The sequence below is a fragment of the Symphalangus syndactylus genome, chromosome 8, assembly GCF_028878055.3.
Source record: "Symphalangus syndactylus isolate Jambi chromosome 8, NHGRI_mSymSyn1-v2.1_pri, whole genome shotgun sequence".
NCBI classification, from domain to species: Eukaryota; Metazoa; Chordata; class Mammalia; order Primates; family Hylobatidae; genus Symphalangus; species Symphalangus syndactylus.
This window is the reverse complement of record NC_072430.2, coordinates 40,714,574-40,730,524: the sequence shown is the minus strand read 5'-3', so window position 1 is coordinate 40,730,524 and position 15,951 is coordinate 40,714,574. Positions and strand designations below refer to the sequence as shown.

The 15,951-nt window shown below is 37.0% G+C and overlaps 1 protein-coding gene across 7 annotated transcripts in view; it reads left to right on the top strand.

Annotated features, from left to right (window-relative positions):
• Window positions 1-15,951, top strand: part of GPATCH2L (G-patch domain containing 2 like) — a 68,326-nt gene that overhangs the window by 28,056 nt on the left and 24,319 nt on the right. For 5 of the 7 annotated variants that reach the window (XM_055288700.2, XM_055288703.2, XM_055288705.2 and 2 more), the window contains exons 8-9: window positions 1,996-2,081; window positions 15,653-15,747. In XM_055288700.2, the coding sequence (XP_055144675.1) occupies window positions 1,996-2,081; window positions 15,653-15,747 (181 nt within the window). The remainder of the gene's footprint in view (window positions 1-1,995; window positions 2,082-15,652; window positions 15,748-15,951) is intronic. The other 2 variants (XR_010122347.1, XR_010122346.1) reach the window with 1 other exon arrangement.

Sequence of the window (15,951 nt, the reverse complement as noted above, 5' to 3'; positions counted from 1 at the left end):
CTGTGCGGCCCCGGAGTTGGGGACCCCTGCCTTAGAACCTCTCCTTCTTAGTCTTTTCCCTAGCTACCCCCTGAGGGGACCCTTGGCATATTTAGGCCCATGTGGAGGGCTCACAGTTTAAAAATTAACTCACAGTGGTTATCGATATGTTTCTTTATGTGTGAAGCTTTGTGATTTTTTTGGAGGATTGCTTTATCTTGGTGATTAGTTGTAAAATAGATGAACACTGACAGGTGAAAAGTTGTAGGCTTCCTGTTTGTTGTTGTTGTTGTTGTTTTTAACGACTTAGTAGCTTATTGAGTGGATACACATGATCCACATTTTAGACTTGGAATCTTCATTATGAATTCGCTGTTTCAAAATGAACTAGAGTGGTAGAAGACATAACTGGTGTATATGTATGAGATGATTTTAGATGGCATATGGACGCACAATTTTTAAGTTATGTATTATAGTATACATTGGAAAAGATGTAATTAGGCTATGAAGCCTGTTATTTCACGGAAATATAGTAAGGACAAAGCTGAGCAAAAATACTTGATATGAGGAAAAATAATAAGTAAACAGTAGTACAGGTTGTAGGCAGATAAGGAAAGTCATGAAGGTGGTATGTGAGAGACTGCAGTTTGGAGAACACTAAGCTAGAGCACTAATCATGTTTGCCTCAGAGGATCTAAAGGCAGAAGGGGACCTGTGGCAGTCACCTGGTCCAGATCCGTTGTTTGCAAATGATGAACTAGAGATCTATAAAGTTCAAACTATTTGCCCAAAGTCATACAGCTAATAGAATCAAGATTGGAACCTCTGTGGCAGATAGAACAGTTGCTTAGTTTGTATTCTCATAAAACACGTTTGAAGTTATCATTCTGGGTTCTTCCAGTCTTTGTATGTCAGAGGATATTAAGTTCTAAACTTTTTGGAGAGGACTGTATGTTGTGGGAAAAGTCCAAAGAAAGCTAGCAAACATAAAGTGAAGGATCTCATTTGATCCTCACAGCCAACTTTTGAAGTTAAATAGATGTTTTGCAGATGAGAAACTGAAATTATACTCTGAAAGCAATAGTTCATTTAACCCTCATAATAACCCTGTAAAATAGGTAGGGCAGGCCTGGCGCAGTTGCTCATGCTTGTAATCCTAGCACTTTGGGAGGCTGAGGCAGGTGGATCACCTGAGGTCAGGGGTTCAAGACCAGCCTGGCCAATATGGCGAAACCCTGTCTCTACTAAAAATACAAAAAAAAAAAAAAAAATAGCTGGGTGTGGTGGTAGGCGCCTGTAATCCCAGCTACTTGGGAGGCTGAGGCAGGAGAATTGCTTGAACTCGGGAGGTGGAGGTTGCAGTGAGCTGAGATCACACCACTGCACTCTAGCCTAGGTGATGGAGTGACACTCTCTCAAAAAAAAAAAAAAAAAATGATAAGACAGATAGTGATATATTCATTTAACAGATAAGGATAGTAAAGCTCAGAGGTTATGTAATTTTTAACACCCAGTATCTCAGTGGTAGATTGGAACTAAAAGGTGTTCTAATTCTTAGTCTAGTTCTCTTTCCACAATACTATGCTGCTGTTATGTGCCAACCAGTTATTCTTGGAAACATCTGCCAGGATAAGGAAATGAAAAGATAATTTCATGCTAATCTTCTTGGGAACAAGGGCTGATACATAGTTGTTAATCAGCAGGCACAAGTTCGTGTTATATCATGTGGTAAAAACTGTCTTCTGCCATTTAAGTGACTATTGTATGTCAGAAGTTTTTGAAAAATTGTTGTTTAATAAGGAATAGCTTTTTTTTTTTTGAGGTGTGCTATATCAGGTTTGGTACATTCACAGGCACACTATTAAATATGTGTGACTTTACTGAACAGTGTCTGTGTTTGGTATAACAAAAGAGTTGGATAGTCAAAGGGGAAAAGTAATCAAACTGTAGGTTACCCTTTAGGATCAGGTCCATTTCATGTAAGCCTTACTAAAATAGTCTTATTCATTCTTGCAGTTCAATCCCCTGTCTCCCCTTTACTCCCTGGATGTTCTTGCCGATGCTTCTCACCGAAGGTGTTCACCAGCACACTGTTCTGCCAGGTAATTGTCTTTTAGTAGCTGTTATTTGCTTCTGGACAATACTATGTTCCTTTCTATTACACCTCAAATTGTAAAGTATGTTTGTGTACAGTATCCAATTTGATCCTGACAATCTTTTGAGGTGAATAGATGTTTTACAGATGTAGAAACTGAGGCAGAGCAGTGAAGTATCTTTCCTGTGGTCCAAGGCTAGTATGTGATTAAGTCTCAACTTTGACCTAAATCTTCTGGCTCATATTTCATTTTATTTCTCCTGCTAAAAGCCCCATCTTCAAAGAACATTATTAATGTTCCTTGCCATGACCCTGCAAAACCCTGCATAATCTGACTTCTCCCTACATGTACAGCCTCCTTTCGTATAATTTTCTCCCTCTATGGGGGAGAGATCTAGCAGTACCAGGGACCTCTGTTTTGTTCTTCAAAAATTGCAGCAGTCCTTTCCTGCCTCTGAACCTTTGCACTTCTTCCCTTTGACTGGAAAACTGTCTTTGAGCTGCTGCTTGTCTCAGCTTAGGTGCCACCTCGTCAAGGAGGACCACTCAGACCATCCTGTCTAAGGGGCCACCTCCAGCACTTCCTGCTCATTATGTGTTTGTTTCCTTTATGGCTCTATCACAGTCTGAATTGAATTTGCTTATTAGTTTATTTTAGTTGGTTTGGTTTTTCTTTTTTATTTTTTTTCTTTTTCACTTATACTTAGCCTTTTATACAATATGCCTAATTGAAAGATCACTTCCCTTAACGTATTACGTGGTTTGCAACCCAAGAACAACCATATACTACTCTTGAAAAAGAGTTCTGAAATACCTCGTTACTCTTTTACCCTTTCTACTTGTAGGGAGGGTCTCTGTGTTGGTGAGAAAGGGAAGCTCAGACTCTTTATCCTTGTTGTTACCGCATTTGTGCTTTTGTCCCTCTTTTTAGTTTCCATTTTGAGAGTAAACAGTGATGCTTTCAAAGTAAAATAACACACATTAAATAATAACACACACAGCAGATGGTGTGATTGGCATTCTGGTAGAGGCAGTGGTATTCTAGATGTCATACCCAGGGCAGTAGATACCAAGTGGGTTGCATATGTGAAGATTTTTTTGGAAAGGGGAAGAAAATGTTTAAACTTACATTTATTTATCGCTGATCCTTCAAATTTTTTTTTGTTTTAAATTATACATATGTGTCTAGTAGCACATATTTATATTTTATGTATATGTACTACATACATAATGTTTTTTTCAGATTTTTTACTCATGAGGGTGCACCTCAATAAAGCTTGGCAACCACTGCTCCATGGGAAATGATCAGCGCAAATGACTTCTATGCAATTTTTAGAAAATGTGAATGATGACATACTGAGCTCTCAGGGCAACTGGTCACTCCTTTGTAATAGTTTCTCCCCAGCAAGGGGTTAGTGAAGATGGAACTGTCTAGCTCCAGTGGGGCAGACTGATGAGACTGGATTCGGAACCGGGCAGTAGGCTTTGCAAAGAGTGGATCATTTAGCAAAAGCCTGGCACCAAGGAGGAGTGTGAAGGAGTAGTGGCAGGGAAGAGGCAGGTGAATGACTCTACTAAAAACTGTTTCCAATGGAAATTGTATCTTTTTCTTGTCCCATTTTATTTGTAGTAGGGAAACATTTCTTTCAAAGCATCTGGGCAGCACTGGAAATTTCACACGCATCATTAGCATGGTGTGTGTGTGTGTGTGTGTGTGTGTGTCTGTGTGGCGACTATGTTATCATTAGTGGTATAATTTTATTTTGCAAAAAGAGAAGTGTTTCCTGTTTTATCACAGCTTTCCCCGAGGAGGGCTGGTGTATTAATTTGCTGTATTGCCTCCTGGCTGTTCCCAGGCTGTTTTTCCTCTTCATCATGGAATTTTTAATGGCCCTACTGCCTCTTGGGAAGCATGTGAGGAAGAGTTCCTCAGGGAGTGCTTCCCTTTTTTCACATGCCTATAATTACTCTCCTTTAAGAGCACAAAGAGTTTGATAATCATGCCTGAACTATTGAAGGTTCCCTCCTGTCGTTACTGAGCTGAGGCTGCTCCTTGCCTGGACACTGCCAATTCCATTCTCCCAAGCAAGAGCAAGGGCTTTTCAGCAGTTTCCTCCCTGCTAGAACCATATGCCCTTCTGGTTCTCAGAATAGGTGGGGGCGGGAGGCATTGGGAGGATGGTGCATGATCTAAAATCCTCTCTTGTTTAGTATTTCATTGCTATAAACAAATAAATAATTGGACCATAATCTTAAAATAACATTTTATTGATGTATCGTTTTAATACAGCCCAGATGACAGGTGCAGTGGATGGGAGGGAGAGTTTTGTGGTCTTTGTACCATGTAATAGATTTGTGGATTTCAGGAATAGCACTCTGGAAATAGTTAACTTGGTGGTTTTCAACCCTGGCTGCAAGTTGGAATCACCTAAGAAGCTTTAAGGAAATACATCCATGCTGGGCCCCACTTCCAGAGATTCTGATTTAATTGGTCTGGGATGAGGCCTAGACATTGGCATTATTTTAAAGCTCCCTAGGTGATTAATATGCAGCCAGGGTTAAGAACTGTTGTCCTAAATGCATATGGTTTTGTGACTGGTGCTTTGTAATTTGCTTAATAGGGACTCCCCTTTCATAACTGGCGCGAACTCTGTACTTTGGTATGGTATGCACCATTCCTTACGGGACGTTGACCTCTGGACTTCTCTTAGCTTTGCAGGTAGAGAAGAGTGTTAGTATCTGTACAGTGCCCAGCACATAGTTCTTAATAAATGGATCAGGGGCAGAGTTTTGTCAGGTGGATATATGGATAGTTGGATTGTTGGCTGGGCGTGTAGGTGAAATCCATAAGCCAAGTGTTTTGGTTTGGTTGTTTTGGTTGCTAGTATTGGGATTTGCTGTTAAAAGTGTAATACTTGGTATTGGTGTTAAGAATTGCTGCTGCTCAAACAGCAGATGGTGTGATTGGCATTCTGGTAGAGGCAGTGGTATTGTTAAGGGCACAGTCACAAACTTGTAATAAGGAGACTAGTGCTGCAAGCAGTTTTTCCCAAAATGAGAGATTTGTTGATTGTGAAGGATAGTTTTTCGTACTATTATTACCAAAGAAAATGATAGCTAGGATTTATCAATTGCTACATACAGGTCAGTTGCATCTGTGTGATTCATAAATCACCAGTTGCAGTTTTTGCGTACAAAAACTTTTCATGGCAGTGTTTTGGTTTTCTCCAACTCAAAGGAAAGGTCAACTTTTAGTGACCTTTCCTTTATTTTGGAAGATAATTTGGTCAAGCATTACCATTTTAATTTATTCTTTCTTTAAGCTCTGAAATAGCAAAGCACTGATGTCTTCTTTTCATATAGGTCAGCTTCCTTTGTAAATAAACTATTTTTTCTTTGAGAAATCTTATTTTTAGTTGTGGTAAGGATGGCAGATATCAGCCTGGTATGCATATATTATACATGTTTCTTAATGAATGGATGAAAAGTTTCATAGCTTCTACTTTCTTCATAGTCCATTGGCATAGGTGGTAGGAGATTAAGAGTGTAGATATTAGTGTCAGGCAGACCTGGGTGAGAATCCTGGCTTTACCCAGGCAAATGACTTAATCTTCCCATACCTCAATTTCTACATCTTTAAAATGGAAATATCAGTACTTTTAAAATTGGTTGAATGGGGACCAAAATGAAATAATATATGTAAATATTGAGTATCCTGGTAACCAATATTATTTTAGTTATGTAGTTACTGCCCTACCCCATCCTTAGGATAATTGCAATTTTAAAAACTTTGAGTTGGCTTCCAGAGTCATTTGCTAATTAGATGTAATACAAATTCTTGAGGTGCTTAAATGATCTCAAATGGTCTATAAGAGGAGGCATTTGGACAGAGTTGGGGTTAAAAAAAAAAAGAGAGAGACCTTCCTACCCATTAGAGAGTTGAAATAGGATAGGCTGAGCTCATTTGTAATTCATTTTATCTGTTCACAAACGTTATGATCTGCATATCAGAGTTGTGTGCCCAGCTGGCTGTGCCACTTGACAAGGAGTTTCAAAGAGTAAGAAGAAGACTCACTTCATGCTATTAATTTTGACCTTTGGAGCCATAATAAACAGCCTGAGGTTTTACCTCAGGGCTTGGGGGAAGAAACCTTTTATTAGTCCTGTATCTGTTGATGCTGTGAAGTACAGTGTTGCTTTCTCACCTCTTTAGTGCCTCAGTTTCAGCCACCTGTGTGAAGCAATGTTTCTGCTGTAGTATTGTCTATAAGGCTGCCCAAGCCTATTGGAATTGCCCATTGTATAGTGCACAGTTCTTGAATCTTTTGTCCTCTATCAGAGGGTCTCGTTGACAGTGGCTGTCAGCTGGCTGGCATCTTACTGCCTAAGTGGAATGATGAAAGCACTTTCTTTCTCTCTGTTTTTCCATTGTAACATACCCATCTTTCCAACTGATTTGAAATGATTTGGCTCTTATGGGTGGCATGAAACAGCTTCATAGATATGCCTACTTTAGCCCAGCTAAGGGAATTAGATTAGGGAGAATTTTTAGGTGCCGGTGAGCAGTTTGTCACAGACTACTGAGGGTTACATTTAAGTGAAAACCATTAGTGGAATTGCTAGGATCGCTTCCTGTTAGATAAGCCTTTTCTGTTTCCTATGATAATTATGAAGTGTTTTTTTTTTTTTTTTTTTTCCTTTTCTTCCTATCTGCTCCTAGTGCCATAGGCCTAGATCTTTTCCCAGGTGCAAGTCTGTGAAAATATTTCCCCTCCTGACTGCTTAATAAATGTCAGTAAACCCTAAAGGTAAAATTACATGTGAGAAAGGAGTCTCACATTTAATCTAGGGATTAAATCCCTAGATTTAATCCTCCTTTTTCTCCTTTTACCCTAGCACTTACTTGTTCTCTGATTACAACTCAGTGTCTCAGAGTATTAATTCTTTCTTTAGGAATTGGCCTTCCTACTATGTTGTGAGCTTCTGGGGACAGGACCTCAGCTCAGTCATCTTTTATCTCCCTCTGCACATCCAGCATAGTATGTTACATTGGGTAGGCCTCCATACATTTTTGTTAAAAATAATTGAGGTGAATAGATTCGTAATTAAGCAGAATAATTGGAATATATGATATATATGACCTTTGGTCCCTAGAAATATCAAATTTTTTCCTGGTGTTACTTGTTTGTGTTAAAGAAAAAGTATAGAAAACAGATACCATTTTTACAGTGAATTTTATTAACTTTCTAATTTTTAATTTTTGTGGGTATGTAGTAGGTGTATATACTTATGGGGTACATGAGATGGTTTGATATAGGCATGTAATGCGTAATAATCACATCATGGAGAATGGGGTATCCATCCCCTCAAGCATTTATCCTTTGTGTTACAAACAAACCAATTTTACTCTTTTATGTTAAAATGTACAGTTAGATTATTATTGACTATAGCCACCCTGTTGTGCTATCAAATAGTAGATCTTATTCATTCTTTCAATTTTTTATACATATTAACCATCCGCATTCCCCTCCACCCTCATTACCCTTCCCAGCCTCTGGTAACCCTCATTCTACTTTTTATCTCCATTCGTTCAATTGTTTTGATTTCTAGATCCCACAAATAAGTGAGAACATGTGATTTTTGTCTTTCTGTGCCTGGTCTATTTTACTTAATATAATTATCTCCATTTCCATCCATGTTGTTGCAAATAACAGGACCTCATTCTTTTTTATGGCTGAATAGTACTGCATTGTGTATATGCACCACATTTTCTTTATCCATTCATCAGTTGACAAACACTTACGTTGCTTCCAAGGTTTGGCTATTGTGAACAGGGCTGCAGCAAACCTGGGGGTGCAGATATCTCTTTGATATACTGATTTCCTTTCCTTTGGGTATTTACCCAGTAGTGAGATTGCTGGATCATATGGTAGCTCTATTTTTAGTTTTTTTGAGGAACCTCCAAACTGTTCTCCATAGTGGTTGTACTAATTTACATTCCCACCAACAGTGTGCGAAGATTACCTTTTCACCACATGCTCACCAGCATTATTAGTTGTGTTTTGGATGTAAGCCATTTTAACTGGGGTCAGATGATGTCTCATTGTAGTTTTGATTTGCATTTTTCTGATGATCCGTGATATTGAGCACCTTTTCATATGCCTGTTTGCCACTTGTATGTCTTTTGAGAAATATCTGTTCAAATCTTTTGCACATTTTTTGATTGGATTATTAGATTTTTTTTTCTATAGGGTTGTTTGAGCTCCTTATATATTCTAATTATTAACCCTTTGTCAAATGGGTAGTTTGCAGATATTTTCTCCCATTCTGTGGGTTGTTTATTCACTTTGTTGATTGTTTCCTTTGCTGTGCAGAAGGTTTTTAACTCAATGTGATCCCATTTGTCCATTTTTGCCTTGGTTGCTGTGATTGTGGGGTATTACTCAAAATTTTTTTGCTCAAACCAATGTCCTGGAGATTTTTCCCAGGTTTTCTTATAGTAGTTTCATAGTTTGAAATTTCAGATTTAAGTCTTTAATATACTTGATTTGATTTTTGTATATGGTGAGAGATAGGGGTCTAGTTTCATTCTTCTGCATATGGGTATCCAGTTTTCCCTGCACCATTTATTGAAGAGACTGTCTTTTCCCCAGTGTATGTTCTTGGAACCTTTGTTGAAAATGAGTTCACTCTGCGTGTGTGGATTTGTTTCTGGGTTCTCTATTCTGTTCTATTGGTCTATGTGTCTGTTTTTATGCCAGTACAATGCTATTTCGGTTACTGTAGCTCTGTAGTATAATTTGAAGCCAGGTAATGTGGTTCCTTCAGTTTTGTTCTTTCTGTTTAGGATAGCTTTGGCTATTCTGGGTCTCTTGTGGCTCCATATAAATTTTAGGATTCTTTCTATTTCTGTGAAGAATGTCATTGGTATTTTGATAGGGATTGCATTGAATCTGTAGATTGGTTTGGGTAGTATGGACGTTTTAACAATGTTGATTCTTTCAATCCATGAACATGGAATGTCTTTCCATTTTTTTGGTGTCTTCTTTAATTTCTTTCATCCATGTTTTATATTTTTCATTATAGAGATCTTTTATTTTTGTAAGTTAATTCCTAGTTATTTAATTTTATTTGTGGCCACTATAAATGGGGTTAATTTTTAAATTTCTTTTTTAGATTGTTCACTCTTGGCATGTAGAAATGCTGCTGATTTTTTGTGTGTTGATTTTTTTATCTTGCAACTTTACCGAACTTGTTTATCACTACTAATAGTTTTGTGGTAGAGTCTTTAGGTTTTTCCAAATATAAGTTCATATCATCTACAAACAAGGATACTTTGACATCTTCCTTTTCGGTTTGGATGCCCTTTATTTCTTTCTCTTGTCTGATTACTCTAGCTAGGACTTCCAGTCCTAAACTGAGTAACAGTGGTGAAGGTGGGCATCCTTATCATGTTCCAGATCTTAGAGGCCTTTCAGTTTTTCCCTATTCAGTATGATACTAGCTGTGGGCCTGTCATATATGGCTTTTATTATGTTGAGGTGTGTTCCTTCTATACCTAGTGTTTTGAGGATTTTTATTCTATATTAAAAAAATGAACTTTTCATTAACTTTAAAAATGAGTGATTTCTGAAGGTGACCTATTCCTTAAACTAGCTTGCCATTTGCAGACAGACTGTTTTCTCTCCTTAGGAGTAATTATAAAGATCTTTGTTCCAAATCCAAAGCAGTCACTTCAGTAATTTTTTTGCCAACATTAGTTCTATTAAACATGCATGTATTTCTCAAAGTATTTTTTTTTTTCCCTAAAAGTACATTCCTGCCCCAAGGACATAGTGATCTGCCCAGTTTCCTAAGTAACACTGCAGTTTTAACAACTCACCTGATCTTTCAGTTACCTGCAGTAAAAAAGAAAATAGAAATGTTGTGTTCATGCTTGGATAGAAAGAATCCTCTTTCCATTAATTGTTAATTTCAGCATTCACCTTCACACTTGTAATAAGAATTTAGTGACTTTTTCTGAGATAAGAATTTTTTAAAAATTCTTATTTAAAAATAAAAATTTTTTGCTTTTAGTGCTCATTCTTTCAACTCTGCCCTGGCAAGTACCACCACAGTGGGGAAACTATGACACTCTTAGGGGAAGTACTGATCCCACAGTTATACTGTGAAAGAAGCGTATACCCCAGGTTTTGCTGGCCTGAGTGAAGATTGTCCCTGAGGCCCTGATCAGATGAAACAGAAAAGGCATAGCCTGTCTTTTCTCTAATTGCATATATACTGGGGAACAGTATTTTTATCTAAATTTATATTCATTTAATCATTCTATTATTCTTTAGGTTGAATACTTAGATCTCTATTATTGACTAGGTTGGCTCTGGGAATTTGGTAGATTTTTCAACTCAGTAATTTTCGAAGTAGGTAGGTGCTTATCAGAATTACCCAGGGAAAAATTTCAAAATAAATATGTTACTGATTCTGCTCCCACTCCTGCCCAGCCTACTAAATTAGGATCTTGATAGGGACATGTGTATTTAGTAAAAGCTCCTTATATAATTCTGGTAACCATTTGCCACTCCAGTTGAGAATGAAGTTTTAACTTGGTGGAGACTTTAACTTATACTTAGCCTTTTATACAATATGCCTAATTGAAAGATCACTTCCCTTAACGTATTACATGGTTTGCAACCCAAGAACAACCATATACTACTCTTGAAAAAGAGTTCTGAAATACCTCGTTACTCTTTTACCCTTTCTACTTGTAGGGAGGGTCTCTGTGTTGGTGAGAAAGGGAAGCTCAGACTCTTTATCCTTGTTGTTACCGCATTTGTGCTTTTGTCCCTCTTTTAGTTTCCATTTTGAGAGTAAACAGTGATGCTTTCAAAGTAAAATAACACACATTAAATAATAACACATTAAAAAGAAAAGGAGCCAAGTGGTTGTTAAGTACCCCTAAATGAAAATGGGGTTGGGGAGGTGGTCAACCTCCTTATTTTTCCTTCCCTTCCCTTCTTTGATTTTTTATGTCTGCAATTGATGATCTGGAATTTGGGGATAAATAAAAAACTGTGGAACTGCCTCTTCAACAGGAAGCCGAAGCTGTAGCAGTTGCCTTACCCACGTGCTAAGATTCCCCAAAATAATACAGGCAGCCCTGCCAACCCCACACATAATATTCTTTACTTCCGAGCAGGGCTGTGCTAATATTCTGAATGTGCCGTGCCACATGACAGCTTCCATTTCCTGCCTCTAAATCCTCTTGCTGTAAGCACCCAACTTCCTTCTTCTTTTCCCCAGGCTTGTTCTCTTTTTCTTCCTCTTCTTTTTAAAATTTTATTTTATTTTAAAAAACTGACACATAATGATTATACATATTTATGGGGTACACGGTGGCATTTCAATACATACAATATGTAGTGATCAAATCAGGGTCATTAGCATATCCATCTGCTCAAACATTTATCATTTCTTTTTGTTAGAAGCATTCAATATCCTCCTTCTAGCTATTTGAAACTGTGTAATATATAATTGTTCACTATAGTCACCTTACAGTACTATAGAATGCTGGCATTTATTCCTCCTATCTAGCTATAAGTTTATATCTTTTAACAAATCCTTCTCTATTCCTTCCTTCCCCTACCCCAGCCTGAAGTATCCTCTGTTCTACTTTTTACTTCTATGAGATCAACTTTTTTAAGCTTCCACTTATGAGTGAGAACTCAATGTGTTTAATTTTCTGTTCCTGGCTTGTTTTCACTTAACCTAATATCCTCTAGTTCCATCCATGTTGCTGTGAATGACAGGACTTACTCTTTTTTTTTTTTTTTTAAATGCCTGAATAGTATTCCATTATGTAGCAGGCTTGTTCTGGGTCCTCTTCCTTCTTTGTCCTCTAGGGTTCTTTCCAAGCAGATGGGGACTTCACATAGAAAAATAGATTTTCCCAAGCTGTAAACTCTAGCAGTACTAATGTTCACTTAAAACCAAGGAAGAAGCAAAATGTCTTACTGTCCTGTTATAACAGTTTGATCATTTCTTTTCTTCCCTCCCCAAATCTTGTCTAGGAAGGGACATAGAGAAAAATGTCCTCATATACTGACAGCGAAGATATGATGTTATTCTACCTCCTATGAAATAGCTCTCCAACCTCGAAATGGGTCTTAAGAGAAATGTTTTAAGAGGGAAGGATCATTTAAACTGAGTTTTAAAAACGAACATACCTTCTCTTCATTGATACCCTAGTTTCTTTGTTATTCATATTCTGTAACCTGAAAAGCTGCACAGCTGCAGATAGGACTTGGCTATAAGATCCATCAAGGCAGAGATTGTCTCTTGTTTATCACTATATCCCTAGAGTTTAGTACAGTGCTTGGCAAGAGTAGGTGCTCAGTAAAAATTTAGTGAACAATAAAAGAAGCAAAAAACTGCTTAGTAGAAAGGAAATAGTCCACAAAAGTACATAATTTTACAATGAAATAATTCACTTAACAAGTTTCATTACTTGATTTCCTTAGAAAGTGTTCAGTTCTTTCCTGTTATAACCAGAGGAATTTACAAAATCTGAAGAATTTACAAAATCTGAAGGATTTAGGATATTCAAGGCAACAGTTAGAGGTAGGAATGGGGTGGTAGAAGTAGACCATTTACGACAGAGAGAAGTAATATCCTGGAGGCATAGCAGTCAAGGGTCACTTAATGTAGAGACAATTGACCTGAAGGCTTAACAATATCGCCTAGAGGAGCAGGGTGGTGGAACGACTACCTGAGCCATTGAACCCACAATAGCACCCTAAGATGTTGTGGTATAATAAACTGTGTGCGTAATAATAGGTAAGTAATACTTATTCTCAGTTTGCTAAAGTAAATAAGCATTTCCATTAAAAGTTGTTAAAAACTTTAACATTTTAGTGCATAAATGTTTTTTTTTTTTTTTTTAATTCCAAAATGACACTGTCATTCCTTGAAAGTGTGACATAAGTAGTACTGACTAGGTCCATAAAAGAGTTGATAATATGGGCCTTTTCCCATGTTACTGACATATATCAAACATGCAAAATGGTGAAAATGATGGATGGGGGCAAATAAAAGGCAGTATTTGTGTAGTTCAGCTCAAGTTGCTACTCCAAGAATTAGTATCTTAATGTACTTCTTGAGTACTTATGCTTCTCATTTTGCATCTGTCTCATGAAACTCAGCATATTGTAAACTGTGATCTTGAAGAAGCAATGTTTTTAATTAACTTTTTACTGAAGGATAAACATACAGGGAAGAGTACAAAGAAATATACACTTGATAAATAGTCACAAAGTTACAGTCAAGTAACCAAAGCATCCAGATGAAGAAAAAGAGCATTGTCAGAAAGAACCCCAGAAGCTCCCTGTGCCTCTTCTCTGCCTGTCTTCCCCCTTACCACTGCTGTAGAGCGCCACCATCCTGATGTCTAACAGTAACATGGTTTAGCTTGAAACAGTGGTGTTAACATTTTTTCTGAAAAGCTTTGGAGGTTCCTTTAATGAGCTTCAGCTAAAGAGGAATGAAGCATGACTATACACTGTTAGCCTTTGTTTGACTTTGTTTCTCCTTCTGAATCATGCCTGAGGATAAGGATGATTGAATAAGATCAGAGTGCTTGGATAGTCTCAGTTTGGGTATGTACTCAAGTCCCATGTTTGTGGAAAAGATGGATGCTCTATGTGTTCTACATTTCTCTGTTTTGAGGAGAAACACAATTTTGTAGTGTCACTTTATTTTCTGCTTGTGTCTGGACTTCAAAGGGAATTACCACCACTCCGTTCAGACTGAAGTCCTGTCTATCTTTGATGTTGTCATCTATGTTAATTTATTATTAAATCAGCATGCTGCTTAGACTTATTCCCAGGATTTATGCAAGGTATGAAAAAGGAAGCGTTTTCCCTACTTTACACATTTATAATTAGTTATTTAGAATTAACTATTTGGGCTTTCAGAATTAATTATTCATGAGGTATTTGACTTAATTTTCTGTACAGGACAGAGTGATCAATAAAAGGTGGTTTGGATGGAATTTTCCAAACCACTGGCTTTGTATTATAAATCTCAGCCTGTAACATTCTTTGCATTCCTAAAGAATTTCTTAGGATTTTAGTCAAATTCTTATATTTTCCTATTTATAAATTGAATTGACTCTGAAGCTTTTGCTATTTAGAGACGTGAAAGTGTGTGTGTGTGTGTGTGTGTGGTGTGTGCATGCACGCGCTCACGCATGCATGCACCCTTTTCAACTGTACAAGTTATTTTGGGGGCTTTCTGAGTCAAAAAAATGTGTCCATTCAACAGCTGTCTTGTTGCCTTGCTAACCAGGTTTTCTTAGGTTTGTCTGAGGTTCTAGTTTTAAGACTACTAAGGGTCTTGATCCTCAGCTGGGACTACTGATTAGGAATTTATCTGATATAATTTTATATGTTATTTACTTTGGCTAGTTTTTTAAAATTGTGGTAAAATGTACATAACATAAAATTTACTATTTTAATCACTTTTAAGTGTTTGAGTGGCCATTTGATTTTTAGAACTTTTATTCGTTCACAGCAGTTTTAATCAACAGTTAATGAGGATTGCCTGTGTGCCTTGAGCCAAGGTTGGTAGATCAGTGGAAAATTATCAAAGAAGTGTAAATAAAGTTTCTGTTCTCAAGATCCTTGTTCTTAATCCCAAAGAGATTAAGCCTTCTTGTTTCATTAGAGAAGCAAGATATATGCACACCAGTTAAACATTGCTTCATGGTAGATGAGGCCCCAGATGTTCAAGGAACACTTTGTGTAAAGGTGAGACTCATTTTGGTCTTTAATCAGAGGCAGGATCTGTCTAGTTTGAGAGGGACAAAATCTTCACATACGTAAAGATTTTTATTTTCTTAATTTGCATACAGTACAATACATTCTTGGGGAACAGTGGTGAACTAAAATAGCATACCAGCTAGTTCAGTGTTAATCCCACTGTCTTTCACAGAATCGTTTGCTTTTAAAATAAGCTGAATATTCAGATGAAGGAACATATTATCACATAATTAATATTTTTATTTTTTGCCTGTAAAATAAAAAACATAATATTTTTAAAAGTCACAGAAACTAAACTTACTTAACTTGTGATGTAGACAGTATTAAAAATTCAGATTTACATGGCAGGAGGTTAAACTTCCTATTAAAATTCTATGCAAATATCTGTGTTCATGCAGCATTAAACTTTTTCAACGTATTACCTCTTGGGAGTAAGTATTAGTGAGTTTAGAGCAATTGTGGTTATAGTTTTTATGAAAAATAATTGTATAAAAATAAGCATGTAATGCAACACATATTTATTGAAATTAATCTTGAATGTCTGCTACACTGAAATCAGGTAAAAAGTTTAGAATGGGTGTGTATTGTTGATAAAGAGTGAGTTATTATTAATTCTGAATAATGTTGTCCCAATGCTTAATGGCAAAAGATGGTGCCCATTTTGTTTATGTCTGTAATGGGTTAAGGATTTAATCTGGGCTACATGTAATGTCTTACAATAAGAATTAAAAAGTTCAAACCATTTTTCTTCTTCTTACATCTGCAGACAGGCAAATGTACATTGGGGACCACCATGTTCACGTGACATCAAGAGGAAGCGGAAACCAGTGGCCACAGCATCTTTGTCTAGCCCCAGTGCAGGTGATTACATGCAGTTATCATTTATTGAGCGTGTACCGTGTGTCAGGCAGTAAATTATGTGTTTTGTATACCTTTTCATGTAATGTTTGTGATGGTGTAGGTCATTTTATTCCCACTTTACATGGGAAAACTGAGACTACAAGAAATAATTAGCCTAGTTCTCGCTGACTCTGAAGTCTGTGCTTTTTCACTGTTACATGGCTA